Source organism: Anopheles coustani, chromosome 2, assembly GCF_943734705.1.
Source record: "Anopheles coustani chromosome 2, idAnoCousDA_361_x.2, whole genome shotgun sequence".
NCBI classification, from domain to species: Eukaryota; Metazoa; Arthropoda; class Insecta; order Diptera; family Culicidae; genus Anopheles; species Anopheles coustani.
The window spans coordinates 63,438,408-63,459,190 of NC_071289.1; the positions used below are offsets into that span (position 1 = coordinate 63,438,408).

The 20,783-nt window shown below is 40.9% G+C and overlaps 1 protein-coding gene across 1 annotated transcript in view; it reads right to left on the minus strand.

Moving 5' to 3' along the window:
• The window catches only part of LOC131265513 (tyrosine-protein kinase Drl), a 52,683-nt gene that overhangs the window by 19,337 nt on the left and 12,563 nt on the right, over positions 1 to 20,783 (minus strand). The window contains exons 3-6 of the mRNA XM_058267788.1: positions 17,135 to 17,372; positions 14,584 to 14,752; positions 13,432 to 13,580; positions 11,076 to 11,236 (exon numbers count right to left, since the gene is read on the minus strand). Of these exons, the coding sequence (XP_058123771.1) occupies positions 11,076 to 11,236; positions 13,432 to 13,580; positions 14,584 to 14,752; positions 17,135 to 17,372 (717 nt within the window). The remainder of the gene's footprint in view (positions 1 to 11,075; positions 11,237 to 13,431; positions 13,581 to 14,583; positions 14,753 to 17,134; positions 17,373 to 20,783) is intronic.

The following is a 20,783-nucleotide window of genomic DNA, read 5'->3' on the forward strand; positions in this document are numbered from 1 at the left end:
AACAAAATGAAAAAAGAATGATAAATCTTGAGAACAACTTTTGAACCTCCGTAAGCTTTTTTTCAATTTTGTTAACTCAAAGATAAAGCTCTGTATAAAGCTTTAAATTGTTATATAAAATCGATTACAGAGAGTATCATTGATTTGTAATATCTATTAAAAAAGAAAATCCAAGTGGACGGTAAAAAGTCTCGCGTAAAACAACTTTCAAGGCTCCTTGAAAGGCTGTCTTGTTATTTACTTGAAAGATGTGTTTTATTTTAGTATCATTTTGTCGCTTTGGTAAAGACAATATATAAAACCCAAGATAAACACAGTGAGTAGAAACGCTAGTTGCTCACACTATCGGAAGCATATTTCATTCGTTAGGTTTGCTCGCAATTCCTTGAATATGCCTCATAAAGCACCTATCCAGTGCAGCAATTCCCCGTCCGTTTCATACAGCTCTAACTAATCGCCTTGAGCGATAGCATCTCGATAATTGAGAGCTTTTCTCCGGCGAAAAATGGCGATGAAATGATAAAGCGAGATTTTCCACGGACTTTTCCGGCCCAGTGTGGTGCAGTTCGGTGCGCGCAAGCCTTTCGTTCGCGCGCGTATAAATCGTGGCTCGTTAGCATTCGGGGGCAAGAGGAAGAGGAACGCTGGCTCGGGGATCCGTACTCTTTGCGCTCAAATATTGAATCGAGTCCAAGATATTCCAAAACCGGCTGCTGAATAAAACATGGACCCGACTCGCGCTGTGGCGCGCGAATTCATTCGGAAAAGGAGCAGTGTCCGTCGGTGAGCGCACGTTGGACGTCGGATGACCGCGTTTTGGCGTTCTTGCGCTTGGTAGCCCCAGGCTGAAGATGTGTTCGGGGGCTCGTTGATAAATGGATGCCAGAAACCACTGGTCTAAAGAAATGCACCGATGGAGCGGACGGAGGGAAAACTCTATTGTCAGTTTGAACTCTGTTTTCCATCCATCAACACCCGCTCTTCGCTGAAATCGGCGAGAGAAAAATTGTACCGTGCACTTATCGGGGCCACATGTACTAAAGAAAGGGTGGAGCGATAAGTTTCTTTTTGGATGATTTATTTAGTGAATCTACTCGTGGTTCATATCGCATCCAAAAATAATTGAAGGAAAAAGGCAATAAAGCACAACCGACTTTGGAACTATAGTTTGCTCAAAAAAAAGAAATGCTTTTTCCAATACTTTAAATAGTAAAAGAATCAAAATAAAACCCTCGTATTGAAAGATTTGATAATAGTTTAAAATGGCAAAATCAACAGGCCACACTTTATTTAAAAGATACTCTATTAAAAATGAAATCGATTGGAATCTATTAAAAAGAAAAGAAAGCCATGTAATTTATCGGAGTACAGTGTTTGAAAGTGCAGTTTACAATATTAAATTATTGGGCCGTATCGGTTAAGGATTTGTAGACCATAATGAACTGCATTGTCGAATTGTTCAGATTGTTAACATGATGTAAAAGGGAATGTGTATTACCTACCAAAAAATACTTTTGTTTAGTTTGAAATAATTGGAAATCGTATTGAAATCCAATAAAAATATAAAATAAACAAAAGCGATCAAAGTTAAAGCATTAAATTACATCTTCTTCCTTCTCCTGTTATAAGAAAAAAAAATTCGTTCTACGATATGCAACAGTGTTAGGAAAAAAAACAGAAATTTGTATAGAATCAATTTCTTTTTCTAAAAATGCAGGACTCTAGCTTTGGTCTTTGGTATAGAACCATTTAGGACAATGGAATCGTCTTGAGGGCCCCCGATTATCCCACCGCTTAATGCTTAGATACTAACGATCTGATACTTACACATTTCAAAGACTCTTGATTATTAACGATGGTAATAAGGGCGTTGGCGTATTGTTACAGCTAATATGCTATAACAGATATTTTAGGCCTTATCCCATGCTTTCTCGGTTAAGAGTCTTGATCTTTGACGTAAAAGTGTTTGCACAAAAACTTCTCTAACCTCATCCAAAATGCTCCGTCGATAGAAACTTATCAATGCACCGTACATAAGAAGATCCTTGCTGCACTGAAATTGTGGCAAAAGGATAGAATGAATTGCTGTTTCTAAATTCCTGCAGAAGGCACAAGAATTGAAACGGACGGCAAATGGAAGCGAGCGAACGAAAACAAGAAGAAAAAAATCACTCCACTTGAATCCAGCTGCCAATCCAATTCAGCATCCGGGATGCGCAAGCATTACAAAAGTTTAACGGAATAGTGATGAAAGGGAATAAAAAAGGGTAAAAGACAGTGGGCAACATTGTCCTGCTACGAAGCGGTGGACGTCGAGTTTTTCCCGATGAAGAGAGATGATTAATACTTTGTAGTGGCTGAATTAAGACTATGTTTCATTCCTTAGTCTATCAAACAGTCTCTTGTTTCGTAGTGTTGTTTTTGCCGGAATTGTGGGCGTTGCTGTGGTGAAGAATGTGTTTGTCAAATGTTATTTAGCAAAGGACAAAGATATCTCTGTATTGCTTAAGTCAGAAGCTTTCAAAATGCAACGTTGGGACATATTTTTATTTCGTAGTGTATTGAAAAGAGAATTCAAAGTAAATGGAAGAAAATCGCTCTACAAAATGTTGTGTCCATTAGCACACAGATAACACAGACAGTGATCAAAAATATACTGCCCTTTAGGATCTTGTAACCCGTCAAGGATTGCTAATGTCCCGCTTGACCATGTTCAACAAGTCGCTGCCAGTTGGCACTCGTCCAAGAAGAGTTGGAGCGTCTAGAAGAGTGTTTGCACTGAAGGACCTTTTCTTCTGGAGTGCTCTACGGAGCGAAGGGAAGCTAGTAATGCAAGTGATAAAAGCAGGATGATTAATCGTGTCAATGGTTTGCCACTATGGCCACCGAACATTGCAATCAATTATCGAATGGTGCGTCGTGGAGAGCGGCTGCTCGCTGTTGGAAAACGATGTGGAATTTTCATTTACCTGTAGCGTGTAGTATGGAAACTTTCGAATCGTAAATAGTAGTTGGCCATCATCAACATATAAGAATCATTTTTCTTCTTTACAGAACAAAAACGTTACAAGAAACATGTGTTCCTTCTTTAAAACGAGTCAGCTTTAATTAAGCTAGGCGCTTCGTTTACAGCCTAAGGCACTTGCCCCAACCTTGGTAAGCTTCTTCCGCTTTATGGACCTTTATGTCATCGCTGGAAAAAGGCACCGAAGTGTCGCTTCAGTGTAGCACCTGATTCATCCCGGCGTCGTACGTCGTGTGTAGTGGAATATTTTCGGTTTTGCAGTCAAACCGCACGTTGACTTTTCCGTCGTACACTCACTTGGCCGTGCGGATTGAAACACTCTCGCCCGCAGTTAAAAAGGGGCTTCCGTGCCTTTTCAAAGCAGGGATACACACACCGACACTCACAGCGCCCGGTGGTTGGTTTTCATTTCCCGTAACGGGTCGCTTTTCCGACCTTTCTTCCCGGTGGATACTTTTGTTTCAGAACGGTAACATTACGGCTGCGGGACCGACCCGGTGAAAAACTGTCACCCTTCGCACCTCGCTCCCCCGGCTGCCGTGCCCAACCCCTTTTAAGAAGCCTCGGTCAATTCGTTGGGAAGGTGGAAAAAGGGGCACCCGGATACGAATGGTGTTGAAAATGATGGAGTTGCGGTGTGGAGTTCTGGTATCTTTCCCCCTTCCTTGCTTGCGACCAAGGATCATATTTAACAACAGGCGGGTTAATGGTTGTTTTTCAACGGAGGGTGCTTGTTGTTGTCGATGTTTTTGGGTGGCAAGGGGGAACGGGGAAGAAAATTCCAAATTAATGATGAACACATCATTAAAACACATACTTTAGTGCATTGGAAACTTTCCACTTGTCACCGGGCAGTCTTTTTGTGGCGCTTGTCATGAAACTTTCACACCTGGGAGAAAACTTTCCCGCCACGATTGCTTCTGTCATTAAGGAAGGAAAGTGTTGACTGGAATTTAGAATGTGTCCAGAGCTATGTTTAATGGTTTAGGTGTCAAAAAGCTGCCCTAGAAAAATAAAGAAACAACATACTTTGCCGAAGTTGAGTAATTTTTTCGGTTTCGAGTGTTGTTGTGGGTTGAGAGGATATTTGTTTACCGTCGCTACGAAAGTTATTTCCAAATATGTATTGATAACAATAATGTATGTGGTACACATACCAAACTTTTGTGATGAAGTTCTTTGTTTCGTGTTGGAATGAAAGTGTGGTTGTATGCTGGATGCGTTTTGAATTATTAAATTCCGTATCTTTTTATTTCAAACAATCACTGAAGACAACATTTTTTATGGTTTTATGTGAAAATTCTGTTTTTGCAGACTAATATTTGGTTCTTCATTCTTTAGTCTTTGGTAGTAATAGTTCTTTTTTACTAATCACTAGCTGACCCGTTTGATGTTCTTAAAAATTGGTTTAAAGGTCACATTATATTTCTTAAGTACATTAATTTCATTGTATTTACACTTTTTACGTCGTCGTAGATAAACGATGTTTTATGTACGCCTGGTAAGCCATGTATGATGTACATATTAGTTTTCTAAATCGGGTTTCTATTAGAGCTTTTTAAGAATCTGCTAAGGTGTATTGCCGATGTCTAATAACTGTTTGGAGAAAGTAGAAGCTGATGGATCCTGTAGCATTTGGACGTGCCTGTTTATCACGTTAAGCGCTACGCGTAATTTGCCCTGCTTTCCGTTCTGCCGGGGATTCGTAGCAAACTATCGACGGCGAGCGAGGCAGTGCATTCACGTTCAATCATGTCTCGACGAAACAAAACCAGGCAAAACAGAGAAATGAAAATACGGTCAGACTTCAGCATGTGTGGCATCTGTTTTCTTTAGAATTAGAACAATTCTGTCTACAAAGCGATGTTTGACTACTAATAGAAACAATAATATCTTCACAGTGATATCTGCCGATATCGATGAACAAAATCATGTTCAATTATTATTTCAACTGTCTTTGTGTTTTGTTCTAGAATATGCAAAGCCCTATAATGAAATTTCCCCGAAGACTACTAAACAAATGGTTCTAATGATGCGGACCGACAGAAAAACTTACTACGCTGTCGGTCCCGAAGTACATGTACCCCTATCAAAACGGCTCTGTCGGTCCGAGTGGGCCGACGCCGGCATACGGGAAAGAACGCTGTCGGCCCCATGGGACCGACGTAGCGCTTAACGTGTTATGCTTAGCTAAAGTTTTTCAAAATTGATCCACAACACCGATGAGTAAGGCAAGTTCAGGTGATCTTATCAGCACAGGTGGATCGTGGCACTACGGGAAGAGTTTGCCTGAAATCACCTGAGAGGAGAAACACAGTACAGTTGGTCTCCGCAGTACGAATGTTTGGGACCGAACGCAATAGCGTATATCGAATTTTCGCGTATTGCGGATTTCCTCTGCCATATCGTTTATACTTCATATTGAAGAGTTGACACTGAGAGGGAACCGGTTATTTAACATATCTTCAATCCAATTCACTAATAAGTGTTCCATTTTTTGTATTGTATCATTATATCTCTGTTAAAAAGTGCATATTAAAAACTTCATTCTACCAAAACAAAGTAAAATTGACTAATCAGAAGTCGAGCAACCCTATGAGCTGTCAGTTGTAAAAAATCGCGTATTGCGAATTCGCGTATATCGAGTATAGCGTACTGCAGGGACCTACTGTATTACTGGAACAATCTTTATTACACTTCACGTCTTTGAGTGTTCTGTACAGCGCCTCAAGAGAATGCTTGTTTGCCATGGTGCATTCTTCCAAGATAATTATTTTTCACTGTTCCATGACCTAGGCCATGAGTGATTGATTTTTGATGTTTCATACGGCTTTAGGGTTCCTATTGATGTTTAGAAGTAGCCTAAATGATGAATGCGTCGTTCTACCTCCATTTCCAGCTACAATTCCAGATGAAGCAACTGGTATTGCAATGTCATTGTTTGCTCGTATTTTGGAAAGCAAGAGCGATATGAGAAATGTTTTGCCAGCTCGGACTGGGGCATCCAAAAAAAGATACCACTTTGTCCCGTTGATACTGCCATGATAATGCGTTCGTAAACATATGCTTGTTCATCAGTCAACATTGATACGTTGTGAGAAACGATATCCAACATGACTGCAATATTATGCTGCAGTTCACGACTTATTTCAGTGTCCATCAAATTAGATGCACTTCGATTCGGCGAACTTAAAACATAATAATGACTTAGCGGCAAATTTTCAATTATCATGCAAAGATGCTCGATACTCATCATAGCGTGTTGGACTAAATACATGTAGTTTTGTAATAGAGTTTATCAGCGACATTAATGTTTGAACACACGTTTTGTTATATCATGACTATGCGCCGCATTTTGTCCTGTTGACAGTAAAACTTACGCCACGTTGGATTGCATGTAAACGTGACAAATAAGCATGCTCGTCCCTATTCGCGAGTTCATAGCCTCGCTGTAGTAGCTATACTGAAATTCGTTTTCACTGGTTTTCACTGGTAAATGGGAAGGTTTTCTCACTGCTCTAAGCATCAATAATTTGCACACATATTTTATTACCTCCAATTAACAACATTAGTTATTATTACCAAAAATTACCAAGATTTTACTATCGTCACTTACATGAAACGACTTGTTTGAATTAAACTCACCACCTACGTATTAAACTCACCACCCCAGTCTGTCAAAAGGCTTGTTGCTGTGTCCGTTTATACTTGTTGTAGTTCACTTTATGTGTCATTGCTGAATGTAAACAAAACAAACAAATCAATATATGACGATAGAAAATTGTAATTAATTAAAAAAGTATAAAATTTTCAGATATGAGATATAGTTAAAAACCTATTCTCATACCTAAGGAACGTGTGTGCAAAGTTTGAGTTTAAATGGTTCAGTCGTTTAGGAGGAGTTTGAACACTAACACCGTGACACAAGAATTATATATATAGAGATATTACAATAAGCATTCATAGGAGTTTTCAATGCAATTTCCATTGATTTTACGAATCGTTTTGGGTGCTTATATTTTTAAGTGTTTAAATACTCAATGAAAAGTCTCTGAGGTTCATAATTTTTGAACCCTTAACAAAAAAAACGTAAGTAATTAATAACAGTCTAGATAAAAGGAAAACTCAACTCTCCTTATCCAAGAAACCTAGCGTAAAGTGTTTCAAGTGCTTCACAATCTCTTTACACCAAAGCATTGAGATGGTAAAAGTTCTTGTCCAAGTTCTATAATTTATAAATAGTTTACTAAGAAAGTATCTGTTTTGTTATAAGGTTTAACTGTGCCATACCTTGGAAAAAGGTTGAAGAATTGATTTAGTGACTTGGAGCTTTTGATTATCAAAGTTTAGCAATGATCGTGAACGATCGGAATGAAACATTGCCAACACTATAAAAACCATTAAATTTTACAAAAAAGCACGTGGAAATCATAGTTTACTAAACCAGTTAGTAAGATGATCTGAAACTGAAAAATTAAGCTTAGGCAACTGTAAGACAACTCTTATAAGAAATACAAAGTTGGATTAAAGAACACCAGTAGTGATTGACTAAAAGCATTATGACTCCGTCAGGTATGAATTACTTTGATGTCAAGACACTCAATGCATTAAAAAGAAAGCGTTATTGTTAGGCGCCAATGTACCTATTTCAAAGGGGATGTGTAAGGAAACGGAAGTTAACCTCCTCTGGGTTGCATTTTGCTAAACCCCTTTTTGAAGCGGAACCACTCCAAAGCAGGTGAGGATTATGGCGAAAGAATTATGTTCCACTTTCTCACCTTTAGTCACGGACCGTATTTTTTCGCCCCCCTCTCACCCTCCGATGGGCGGCATCCCTTCCCCACCTCTTACAGTGGGAAGAAATAAAACATGTCTGCCCTCGTGGCGTAAAAGCCGGAATATCTTGTTACAAATTGTGTCAAGTTTATGTTTGTGGCACGGGCTCACCCACCGCAACCTTTTGCGGTTCCCGTTCCAGAGCAACCTAAAAAGTGCTTTCCTTCACCCCATGGGTCTCTTTTATTTTGCCTTCTTTGTGTGCGTTTCGTGTGGTCCCTTTTTAACCGAACGTTTTCCGCTTCCCGATAAAAGCTAAAAACCGAACCAAACGCTGCAGTATGCGGTGCGGTGTGTTTTGTGCCGGGAGTACGCCATCGGTATCAGGGGATCATTTTCACATCCATTTTGTCGCCCTTTCCGATGCACGAGAAGAGTCAGGGCGTCCCCCTTGGTAGACGATGGATTCCGGCGCTGGAAAAAGGAAAGGAAAGCAAAAACGCACAAGGAGGGTGCGTCCGGTCGGCAAGAATGGGGTGTGATTTTTGTGAAAAATGACTGGTCTCATCTTTCGCTGCGACAAAGAGTCTCATTATTGTTATTAATTTTTAACTAACACCTCTACGCTGCGGGTGGAAAACCGGGACCGAGCTTATGTCACCCGGCGCGCTTCGGGAACAGATAATGGTTGGGATTTGTTTTACGTTAGTTTGCGTGACAGTTCAAACAGCTGAAAAAATTTGGCCATTCTCTTCTGGTTGGCATGTTTTTTTCTGGCTTTACTGGGACAAATTTTCCTAGATGACAAGTTATTGGTAGTCCATTTTGATGCATTTCATTTTTTCCAAATGGTTTTCGATAGGGAAACATAATCATTCATTCATCAAACGTTCGTGAAATCAAAGGCATAATGCTTTAATAATCTTCCACTCGTCCACTTTTTCCCGATGAACTGTAAATACGAATCGTCGCCTATTGACTTTCACTTCAAAACTGCGTGTAAATTTCCACTTTACCCCAAAATGTAATCAAATTCAACGCACACAACAACCCAGACAAGGTGTCGCTCGAGCACACTTCAACAGCCCACGAGAAAATCACTTTAAAAAGGAGCCTTTCGTCCAACTTTCGACAACATTTCAACGACTTCCTCCCCCGCGAGGCGATGGCACACACACCTTCCACCGTGATTGACGCTTGCGCTGGCCTTGTTGTTTTGCGAAGCGATGCCCTGTCCCCGCGCACGATATTGATAGAAATTTGTGCCTTCAAACTGTCAAACTCGCTTCGTGTCACGGTTCGTCGCTCGGAACTGTTCTGGCGAGGGGTGAAATAGGCAAATCCCTACTCTCTATTCAAATTGCTTAATTTTCAATTCAGTGACAAATTTTCGTTACGCCCCAGCAGGACGCGGAAGGTGGTGAGGGAGAAAGACAAGGACGGGGGTGGGATCGCTTTTCCGGGTTGCTATGGTACGCTCTGGATGTCTTTGATCGAAGCAGCGTAAATGAATCACCGGAATGAGGATGATTTTCCTATAAACGAATTCTAAATTTCTGCCATTTAATGAGGGGACCTATTGTTGAAGGTTGATGTCCCACATAATATTTTCCCAGAGGCATAATAGAGCGAGAGTTATTGATTTTTTCGACACGACATTAGTCGAAGAAAAAAAAACTCATTGTGCAAGAAAATAATGGTAGCTGTTTCGCGTTTCATTTTTTCGTCAATTGTAGTTGATTCATTCAGGCTCGCTTTTGTGACATCATTGCGATGGCTTAGGCGTACTTAGTAAATCATTTTGTATGTGCCAGCCTAAGCATTCTTGTGCCATTTTGAACAAGTTTAAAAAATATGAAATTCATAATGAAAATTGATAGCCCTAATGAGCGCAAGGGCGTTGATGGATTGCGGATAGCAACACACGCGCGAGTAATTATGGTTCCACTTGTTTGTCTACCGTCTAGGCAATGACATCGAGAGAAGATGATAAATTATCCTAATTAGAAGCCGCCACTAGGATACCTTAATCTTATTTATGACGGTGGTTTGAGTTTGATAGCGGCAAGCAAATCCACCGCCACCGGTGAGGCTTATGGCAAAAGCTTTGAAAAACAAGCGATTACTTTTTAATCCTTGTAAAATTGTGCTCTTGTGGTTGGATAGCGCGACACCTGGGAACTATACAATAGGGTATAATAGTAGTCGCATGAAACAGTTGCTGCCCGAGGGGCTACGAAAACATGGATAAAATGAAACGGTTTCATTGAATAAAAGCGAACAAAACAAAGTGGGATTACCACAAGCTTTCGGTTCTTTTTTAACACCATGTGTTTTGTAACAGAATTTGGTATGGAAAAACCATCTATTGCTACACCACTTGGGACAGTGGCGTACGGTAAACATTTGCTGGAACAGGCTGCGTGTGTGTGTGGTATTATTTTTTATTAGGTTTCCTTATCGAAACACATAAATTCCAAAGCTATTGACTACACGTGTGAAATTATGTAGCGCAATGGTGCACCGGGGCTGTTAGCAACATTAACAGATGATGAAAACTGCACTCTATTGTCGGGTGTACGAAGAAATGACTGCCCGAGGACACACCCGGTAATGGTTGGTAAATATAGCCATTAATGCCATTCCCACAAATAATGGCCGGCCGTAGTTCATGTGCGTCCGATAAATGTTTTGTTCGTCTTGCAAATGCGGTGGTTTTAAAACCGCAAGCAAAGCCAACAGATCCATGTGCGTGTAAGCTGTAAGCAAAGCATTTCAAAAAGTAAAACACTTTTCCATCAGACAGTTTCGAATAGCGGGTGTAGCCAACCAGTTTATGCCATGTTTTACCCCACTCGATTGACTGTGAGTGTATTTTATGGCTGCCCGCGTACGAGATATCAACTCGCGGAGTAGTAAATTATAAAAAAGAGAGTGAACCGGTCGTCCTGAACAAACGACTGTGGAGCAGCGCCTGCAGGGGTTAATGCTTGTGGAAGGGCGATCCTGTGCGAACCTCCGAACCTGCCGGACACTGCGCGGAAACAGCGCGGACAAACCCTTGTCATCCATTTTTAGGAAGTTCCATCCCAAACCGTTCCGTCGGAGGGGCGAGGGTTACGAGCGAGGGATGCAGACAACAGACAAGGTCAACAGGGGGCATGGGGAAGGGGGGGGGGGGGGGGGGGGGAGAGTAATCAAAGGACTGGCTGCTCCGGAAAAAAGGGCGGTAAGGCGTTTGATGGGTGTTTGCCGAGTGAAATGGACAGCTTACCTGAGTTAGCTGGGACGAGGCGTAGTAGGACACCCGGGATGGACAGACCGATTCCGGCTTGGCGTAGACCGACTCCGTCCCCATGGCGGCCGTTCCGTTCGGTGCCCCGAGGGGCAGCAGGGCCGTCGCGTACGGCGAGGGCGAGGGTGTGCTGCGAAACCCTGCAAGTGATCGTGCCCGGAAGCGCATGGAAGAAAATCGAACGGAAGAGATTGGTCGGGTTTGGTTTATGTTTGGGGTTGGCGCGCCCGGTGCGTTTAGATACGATGCGATGTTTACGTTTGGGGATCGTGGGAGGGAAAAAGGGGGGCGGGAACGTTTGTTTTGCGAGTCATAGCATACAAGAAGGAAAAAACCAGACCGAAGATGAATAAAAGGAATAGAGTAATTTAGGTGCGGAGCGGTGGAAACATAAATTGAGAGCCCTGGAGCATTTAATTAAAGGAAATGTTTTTGGAGGAAAAGGTTCGCAAACAAGTCGGTTTAAATTAAAGTACTGCGATGTTTCCGAAAACTGAACGATAAGTAAGTCCATGTGTTTAAAATGTATGCTTACAAGAATTACAACAATATTATATTGCGGCACTATTGGATGAAATCTAATACACATTTGAAATCTAGCATGACGCCCCAGCGATGCTCGATTAAGAAGGGGTGGAGAAGAGAGTTTTTACAAAAGTTTGGCTTTCACCCTTTCCGGCTAAATTTTATATGAAAGACTTCTAGGAAGCACTGTATGTTCTATTTTATGATATTAAAGCCTGTCTCATAGTAAATTGAGCCAAAAAAAGCGCGCTACTGTAGCGCCTCTTGTAGCGTCAGCCGGAAACTAATATTTTTAGTAGTATGAGTGAATAGTAACAATGAAGTTGTGAAAGTTTCAGACCTGTACTATTGTTTTTCGCTAAATGCCGTATAATGGAAATTGAACGACCAAAAATAAATCCGCACAAAATACTATAGCACCAAGGCAACTGAGCAAATTGAATATACCGGGAACCCATTAAAATAAAAAAACAAAAAACTGACAAGTATTTTTCTTTTGTACAGTTTTACATAAGGTTTGTTATAAAAATATGTTTTTACTATTTACGTGTTCCTTGTTCTTTTAAATTCACGTATTTTGTTTTTGTTTCCTGCATTAACGCCCATGTCGTGGAATGGGACACCGTTTTCGCAACCTCCGTTAACTTCCTCTTGCCAAGAACATCTGTAACTGTTTCACCACTTTGTCTAAAACGAAGTTTTGTGATTGCCCAGATTTTTTCGATGGGGTGAAACTCTGGGAAATTTGGTTTTGGTACCAAGTGATCTTATTGGCCCAGTACCACTTCAAGACAACCTTTTAATAATGGCAGGTCGAAAAATCGTCTAGAAAAAGTACGTGAATTTATAAGAACAGGGAACACGCAAAAAGTAAAAACCTATTTTTATAACAAACCTTATGTATAACTGTACAAAAGAAAAATACTTGAAATTTTTCTTTGCTTTTATTATGGATTCCAGGCCTTGCCAACCTGTCCACCGGCGCTCCAGTTATTTGTGCGGATTTATTTTAGGTCGATCAATTTCCATTATACGGCATTTAGCGAAAAACAATAGTGCAGATCTGAAACTTGCACAACTTGATTGTTACTATTCACTAATACTACTAAAAATATTAGTTTCCGGCTGACGCTACTAGAGGCGCCACAGTAGCGCGCTTTCTTTGGCTCAATTTACTATGAGACAGGCTTTAAGTTGTTTTGAAAGGTTTAATTTAATGGTTACAAATGTTGCATATAACAAATTATTGATATTACATCACTGTAAAACCATTGATGAATACTCCTTGACATATCTCGCTGTCATTGGATTACAGTAGTGTCCGCGATTTAGTTATTTTATTAAAACCGTCTGTGAGTCTACATTTGGGATAATATTAATGACCACCTCGAAATTGTTATGAATGATTATTGTTTGTTTGTATTGTTTATGTAAAAACTACACAAAGTTGAATACGTTTGTGCTTCAAGTAGTTTGAATTCAAGTAAGTTGAATGGTTTGTGCAACACGAATAATGATTTTGAGGATTTCAAAAATTTGTTGTATTTTTGTCAAGAAGTGTAGAGATAGTACATCCTTTTTTTATGTTAGTAAAGCTGAGTTTTAAATGTAAAATTTAGATTATTTCAGTAAAAACAGGAATAAACTAATTTTCAGCAATAGTTGCAAATACACATAACTCTATGCATAAAAAAACTAAAATATTCTCAATCTTCACTCTAGCTTGAGTTTGATAATAAATAAAACAAGAAATTAAAAACACAATGTTATAGAATCGCTTTTCCCACAATTTGAAAGTAAATTAACTCACATGACTTCTTCGATTCGCTAATGGGATACTTGTTGAGACTCGCAATCGTTGCGTACGAGCCACTGTTCGCGCTCGGAGGACGTCCCAGTGGATCAAGGCGAATGAACACATTCTGGTGGCTGCCATATGCTGCTGTAGTGAAACTGGTGCTGTGTTGAAAAGAGATAAAAGGTTTAAATTATGAACATGGTTTAGTTTTACATCCTCTATGAAATGTTTGATTTTTCATGGTAAATTGGTTTTGACAGGATGCGTTGCTATCTTCAAAATCAGCTGCCACAAAGGCTATCAAGTGTGGTTATAGATACTCTTTAGTCCTTTGTTCTATGAGAGCATTAGAAAAGAATCGTTGAACAGGAAACTAAGGCCCCTTCAGCCCGAATTGCATATACCACCAGACATTGCGTCCAGAATGTTGCACAAAGAAACTATTTTTCACGATTTAAAAAAGTTCATCTCACGTGCGCTAAAATTGCCCATGGTGGGCCGCTTCATGTGCAATCGACACTTTACCAAAGGCACCTCGAGCTTTTCGAAAGTCCACAAGGGACCGATGGACCATAAATTGCCGGACTTTGCGCTCGCCGAGCTGAGCAGCACCGGAGCGGCACCACATGCTGACAGCAGGATTATCCGGTGTGCTCTGTTTTTCTTGAAAAAAAAATGGACATAAAAAACCTGTCACGGTGGATGTTGAAAACGAAAATCAGGCACACGGGCGCACACACATGCATACAAGCACGGGACCGCATGGTTGGGGAAAATGAACATGTTCGGACATATGTTGCCAGCTTGCGTACACGAGGCTAAGGAAGGAAGTTTGAAGCGCAGGAAGCGAGATTGTACAAACATGTTTCCACACGGGGTACACGACCGATATTAGCAACAATAGTTGGAAAACACTTTTAGGACATGCTTTTAGAGCAAGATGTTTTAATTTTTTGCTTTCCAAGAGATGACAACATGGGCATCGTGGAGGAATCTTCTTCATTATTTCGTCCGTCATAAAGAAAAAAAAGGGTATAACAAATGGGGAAACCCAGACTGGTTTTGTTATGATATGTTTGTGTTTGTTTCATAAGAAAATTTACAGAAATTAAATATAATGGTGACATTGTAAATTTATACTAAAAGATTTTTATTAAAACTTACTGTAACGAGTCCTGTCGAATCTGTTTTCGTGCTCGGACGTACATTGCGCTGGCGATAAGTCCAACGACCAGGACGAGCCCCAGAGCGCAAGCGGCTGCACCAAGAAGAGCTGGCCCTTGTTGAGGTGCGATCTCAGCTGCTGGCAGGCGATTCCTTGCCGGAAGCATACCTGTAATAATATCAAGGGTATTTTGAAATGAAAAAAAGAGCTAATGTTTTGATGAAATTAGAATATATTGAGAAAACTTCTAAGGATATCTCTCTTGTTCAACTCTTCTTGTTTGAAATGAATTTATGATTAGCCTCCGACATCTCTTTGTCTATTTTACGATTGACCTACGCCAGCACGTTGTTTTATCTTGAAATCGCAATTCCAGTTTAAAATTAAATCAAATGGAAAATTTCACCATCCACCCACATTTTCCACGAGGCGTGAAACACTCCGAGCATAGTTGCTAGAACGTAATACCAAACATTACTTTCCCTGCTCAAGTCAATGCAATATTCTGGCGTGGCTTAAGGAATGCCCCCGGTAATAAACTCGCGCACCGAGCCTCGGCAAATGTGGCCTAGTTGTGGTTGAGGGAAAATTTAATGTTAACCCACGGTTGGTGTGTTCTATCTGCGGCCGCATCGTAAGAAACTGTTCATTGTTTGCTCGCGCGCCGAAGGCGGGAATTAATTGAAATTTATCGCATTCTTTTTCGGCAGCCGGAAACATCATTCGGTGGGTGGAAAAACGCGTTCGACCCGGACGGGGTTGCCGGTGTTTGGTGCTTGGCTTAAAAATGAAAGTAGCTCCACCGGAGGGCAACCGGCATCGGAGAGCTCGGTATTATTCCGTGGCTGGGCGAGGTTATTCGTAAGATCAAAAGCAGCAATCTGACCTTTAAAACCCGGTTAGCTTAGGGGTGATATTAAACGATTATTTAATTAACAGCACCACGCGCAAAACTGACTTTTTAGTAGGGTTGCAAGAAGGTAGATTCATGTAGGTTTTTTCATTCGATTTTCCTGATTATATTCAAACAAGCCATACGCTATTCATAAATTCACACTCACACAAAACAAAAACTGTGGTTAAAATTGATACCTTCCAAAAACAACGTTCCAATTTATTCTGAATCGTTGATTGCTGGGAAAATGGCTTCCCGATAAGCGGCCGGATCGAAGAATATTCATGATTGGGTGAATATTTCATTCGATCTAATCTGATGCTCACAATCGAAGCACTTTTACCGACACACCCGGAACAAAAGCCGAATAGTAAAATAAAAAAAAGAGTGAAAATCCGGGTCAATGCCAGCAGCCACGGTTGGTGAACGGAAAATCGAAGCCATCAATTTGCATTTTATGCCGCATCGATTTGAAAAACCAAACGATATAATCTCGAAAAAGAAGACGAAAAAAATATCCTGCAATCAACATTTGGATGGAGTTCGGGGCGGGGCAGTGGTCAGGCGCGGGGTTTCGTTGCGTGAAGCCTTTAGGGCATAATCATCCGGACTGACCGACTGACCAACTCCATCGAACAGCATGGGTGTCCCTGAGGAAGAGTGTGTTGGTGATCAAATAAAAACGAAAAAATAAATTTGTCGGATATTCCATTAGGAATGGAAGGAAAAATATTGCGTCGAATATGAATAAGGAAGGAAGAAACCAATAAAACGATCCTCTCCATCTTGGATGATACAGTTGTGCTCTTTGGGTTTACTTTTAAGATGGTTTTCACGAGAATGTTAGACTAATAATATATTTCATTTCGTTTATTGAAGGTCTGCATCAATTTTAAAAGTGATAAATAACAGAAAGAAGAGAATGGTAACAAATTAACGTTTGAATAAAAAAAGACAAATTTTAATCGGTGATAAGAAAAAAAGTTAACGAAGCCAATAGAATAAAGTAAATTAATTAATAAAAATATTCTGACGGCCAGTAAGCCGGTCTTACGGTTTTTGACCGAAACTTTAGCCACAGACTTCAAAACCAATCGTGTAAGGATGTTTTTCAGTTGTTGTGAGGCATTCATGGCCAAATGCTACTCTGTTTGGATTTTAAAATGTTGGAATAGATCCTAACTTTAAGTGTTGTAAATGTTTTTTCGATTGGTTGTAGTTGAGAGGCATAAGGAGAGTTAGCAGTGTGGGGTATATCAACTATATTTGACCCGTTCAACTCCTCCGATGCTCTTTACGCATGATTTACTATGACCAAACCACTGATTCGTACTCTTTATTATATTTTATGGTAAAGTTACTTAATTCCTTAGTTTAAAAGAAATGTTACTCTTTATTTTGCTTTTAACAGGAAGGTGCTAGCGTTTTCCGTTTTTGCATGAAAAGTCGTTGGAATTTGTCTATTTTTTTAATGCAAACGTTATTCATAGTAATGCTTTCTACCTGCTGCTTAAATTTATTTTCAAAACCTTACAAGTTAAATGATTGCTTTTAGCCATCACTCAGGTAAAGCTTTCCTTGAATTTATTGATTCGTTTGGAAAAACGTCACAAACACATAAAAAAGGACGAAGAAAAACGATGCCAGACACTTACCTTTGATGCAAATTTTATTCCGCTTGATAATCAATTTGGTGTCGTTGTGCTTCGGTGGCCCTTCGACGTGCAGGTGTATCCCGACCGGCACCTCCTTGGTGACGTTTCCCCAGCAGACCAGGTGCACGGTGAAGCTTTCCACCGTCCGCGGGATGATGCCGCTGGTCGGGATGTCGAGCTCCGGATGCTGCAGGGCACCCTCGTTGTCATCGAAGTGGACCGATATCGTGTAAGGGAGCTGTCAAGAAATGGGTGTAGGTAGAGTGAAGAATTCGGTCGATTCTTAGAGAGGAATAAACCCGCTCAAAAAAAAGGATGCGCGACGCGCAAATGAACCTGGACGCCCCGGAGGGCAAAAAGGACATCCTAATTGATGATAATCGTAGTCGGTCGCCCATCGAACTGTAATGATTTGCAGACATCGTACCGGCGGGGGGAATAAATTATTATTCAATATTGAATCAACTCGCTGATAACACCGACGCAATGAATTCACTGATAATGATTCATGGCGTCGCTGGGAAAACGGAGCGATGGGTGGCCGATGGCACTCGGTATCGTTAATGAAGCATTCGCTAGCAATCAAGCGCGCAAATGGATCGCGACCGATGATGAACGACGACTCCTGCCATGGCGGCTGCTTTTCTAGGACGAAAGTTTTCGAGCTGCAGCGTTCCGTGAAGTTGCCAGCAAAGTATGTAATGCTGCTTTTAATTAAAATTACCCAGTCCTAGGCAGGAGCTTGATCGGACTTTTGAACTTTGGGTGATTGGAAATGCGAACCTTTCCAAAGTTCCGCCCGTAGGACCGTGAAGCGTTTGAGGTTAATAAACGGTTGTCTGACAACGTTGCTATTGACAGCACTCAGGAATAGAAAGTAAGGCTAGAAACACGCACTTCAAATCGGTACAAGACCAATTCAAGTAATTTAAAACTGAGGGAAACTTTTTTCAGTCTACATCAATCACTTGTAAAATTAATCTACACGCCATGTTTGTTTACCAGCTGTCTGTAGCTCGGGTGCCGAACCTTTCATTTGCTGCGCGTTTCTAAAGTAACCCATGAGACTATTTGATTAACACCTCGCAGTTGTTAAAGCGGAATTTCATTTCAATTTCGACCCGCCCCCCGACCCCCTTACACACCGATGCTGGAGCTTTATTGAACTTCATCAAGCAATCGCACCGTATGCCGTAAAACAAATTCTGTCCGACACCCTCCGAATCTAATTAAAAACAACAAAAGAGAACTAATTGATTCTCGTCTGCGCCGCTGCTAATCGCATTAAAGGGAAGCAACAAATAGCCAACGTATTGGTTGCGGGTGTATCCGGGCGATGTATTCGGTATTTTCCCGATTCGGGTACGTTCCTCTATGCAGTTGGACGCCATTTCCAACGGATCTCGAGTGAGGTTGAATAATTGTGGATGCCCTGAAACGAACGACATACATGAATCGTTCACCAGAGGCTTTTAGCTGTGGTTAAACTGGAACGATTGAACGGTATTTGGCATTGTGTTACTTCTAAGAGTGTGAGCTTTGAATTGAAGAAAGCTTTTCCATTTGTGTCTCATGGAAAACGAATTTCTTGTGCTCTGGAAATGCTCAAGTCTGTTCAATTTTTTTCCGTTTACATACTCTTAAAATCCATTCCACCACGAACTTTGCGTTCGGAGAGGGAAGTTTCAAAAATTGTCAGTAACTCAATTTAGCCCGATCAAAACAGCGTGAAAAGGCATAAACCGGAACTGTCCTCTCGGAGGAATCAAATCAACGTCGAAGGCTGAATTGATTAATTGAGTTTATGTGAGCAGATTTGGCGACATGGAAAGTTGCAGCTCAAAAATTAAATCATCCGAGCGGGAAGTGGCTCTCGCGCGGACCCAGCCCAGGAAGGACACATGGCAGCGAAAAAGCGGGTCATCGGAGACGGGCCTCGGGTTTGATTGCATTAAGTAAGGGATGGAAATCAGTCCGCGTTTAATTTTGACTCACGACGAACAAGGACTTCGCAGTCTGCGTTCTTTCGCCCAAGTAAAGTTAGTTTTCCGGGTACCGTTTTCAAGGGTACATTTTAGCGTACGCAAATGTCCGCGACTTTTAGGCTCACTCCCCCGTCGCGAAGCAGATGAAAGAGCCACGACTCCGGGACTGGGTAAAGTTGCGTTCCATTAGCGCAGAAAGGAAAGTTTTCCTGCTGCACTTATGGGTCGTCGTGTAACTTCATTAGGAGCAATATCAAAAAGGACTTTGCTGTACAGGAACTGACGCAACATATTATCCAAAACGAAGGATGGTGCGTGTTGGTTTAATTCAATTCAGCAAGAAACCCTTTTCATTTGAAACTGTTTCAATTTTACTGTTTTTATTTTATGAAGGTATCAACATCACTGTAAATACGAAATCTAATTGCCTTAGGGATGCTTTAGCTCTTTAATTCTCCATATCAATTTTCCATTTATCATCTCTAAAATCGCTTTAAAATAAAAATTTGAAGATAAATTTTCATTTCATTCTCCATTCGAGCCAAAAGAGACATAAATCCATCCTTAAAGAACATTAAAACGCATACGCCTCGACTGAAGAAAACACTACTGAAAAGCTAAGCGTAAAAGTGTGCCCCCAACCCGCTCATCTGTTGAATGATGGGCTTACTGTGGCCCCGCCACGGACGTTGGGGAGTTTCATGATAGAATGTGCAATCTTCCCGATCTGTTCGGTTGAATCTCTCGGGACGTCGATTCGGTCCCGATGAAACGGTCAATGCGGAAGGTCTCGATTGGATGGTCAGTCCGTTTCTCCCGATCGTGGGGCGTTTACAGCGCCCTGGAACACTCCTAAATTTTCGATCGAATGCCACAAATCGAACAAACAAACCACACGTTTGGGGCTTTCACACGTTTGGGTTTCGGTTTTTTCGCTTCTTTGGAGAGAAAGAACTGGCAAATGGAAAAAAGGGAACGACGAACGGATGGGGCGAAATTGAAATTTATTGAGGTAGTTTGGTCCGAACCGGGGGCCATTTTTTTCGGAGCAGTTTACTGGAAGGATAGGTGCTTGATTTAAATTAATCTACACATCGGTCGAGGTTATCCCAATCCTCATTCACTGTGAAGGAGTGTGATCAGTACATTTTCAGCCTCTGAAATCAGTTTTTGAGCCAGCCTTCGATATTTTTGGTACTGTATGATTTTAAAAGTTGCTAGCTTTTATCTACTTCAGGTGATTTCTTCACCATCTTTAAAGCGTTTAAATTTATTTCGAAGTTACTTTCGTCAGGGAAAATTTTAAAAAGAATCCAAGGTTTTTTGTGCAGTAAAACATTTAGCTTATGAAAAATTAAATGAGTTTTTATCATGACGCAAATTATTTAAGCTCCCAAATTAGTTCACATTTCCTATTCCTCAGGCAGGAGTGTTTCCATTATATTTTTATGCTAAATAACCTACAACCGTGGTTTAAACATATCGCAATGCTAACAAGCTTCTTTGCATTTTTATGGAAACCATTTCCAGAAGGCGAGTACTTAATTCACCCCGATGTCTATATTCCTTTCGCACGAGTTTCAAGTTTTTCCTTAAGCCTTCCGCGGGCTTTCGGAGTAAAATTGCGCATGAAACTGTCATTGGTTCATTTGCATAACCGACAA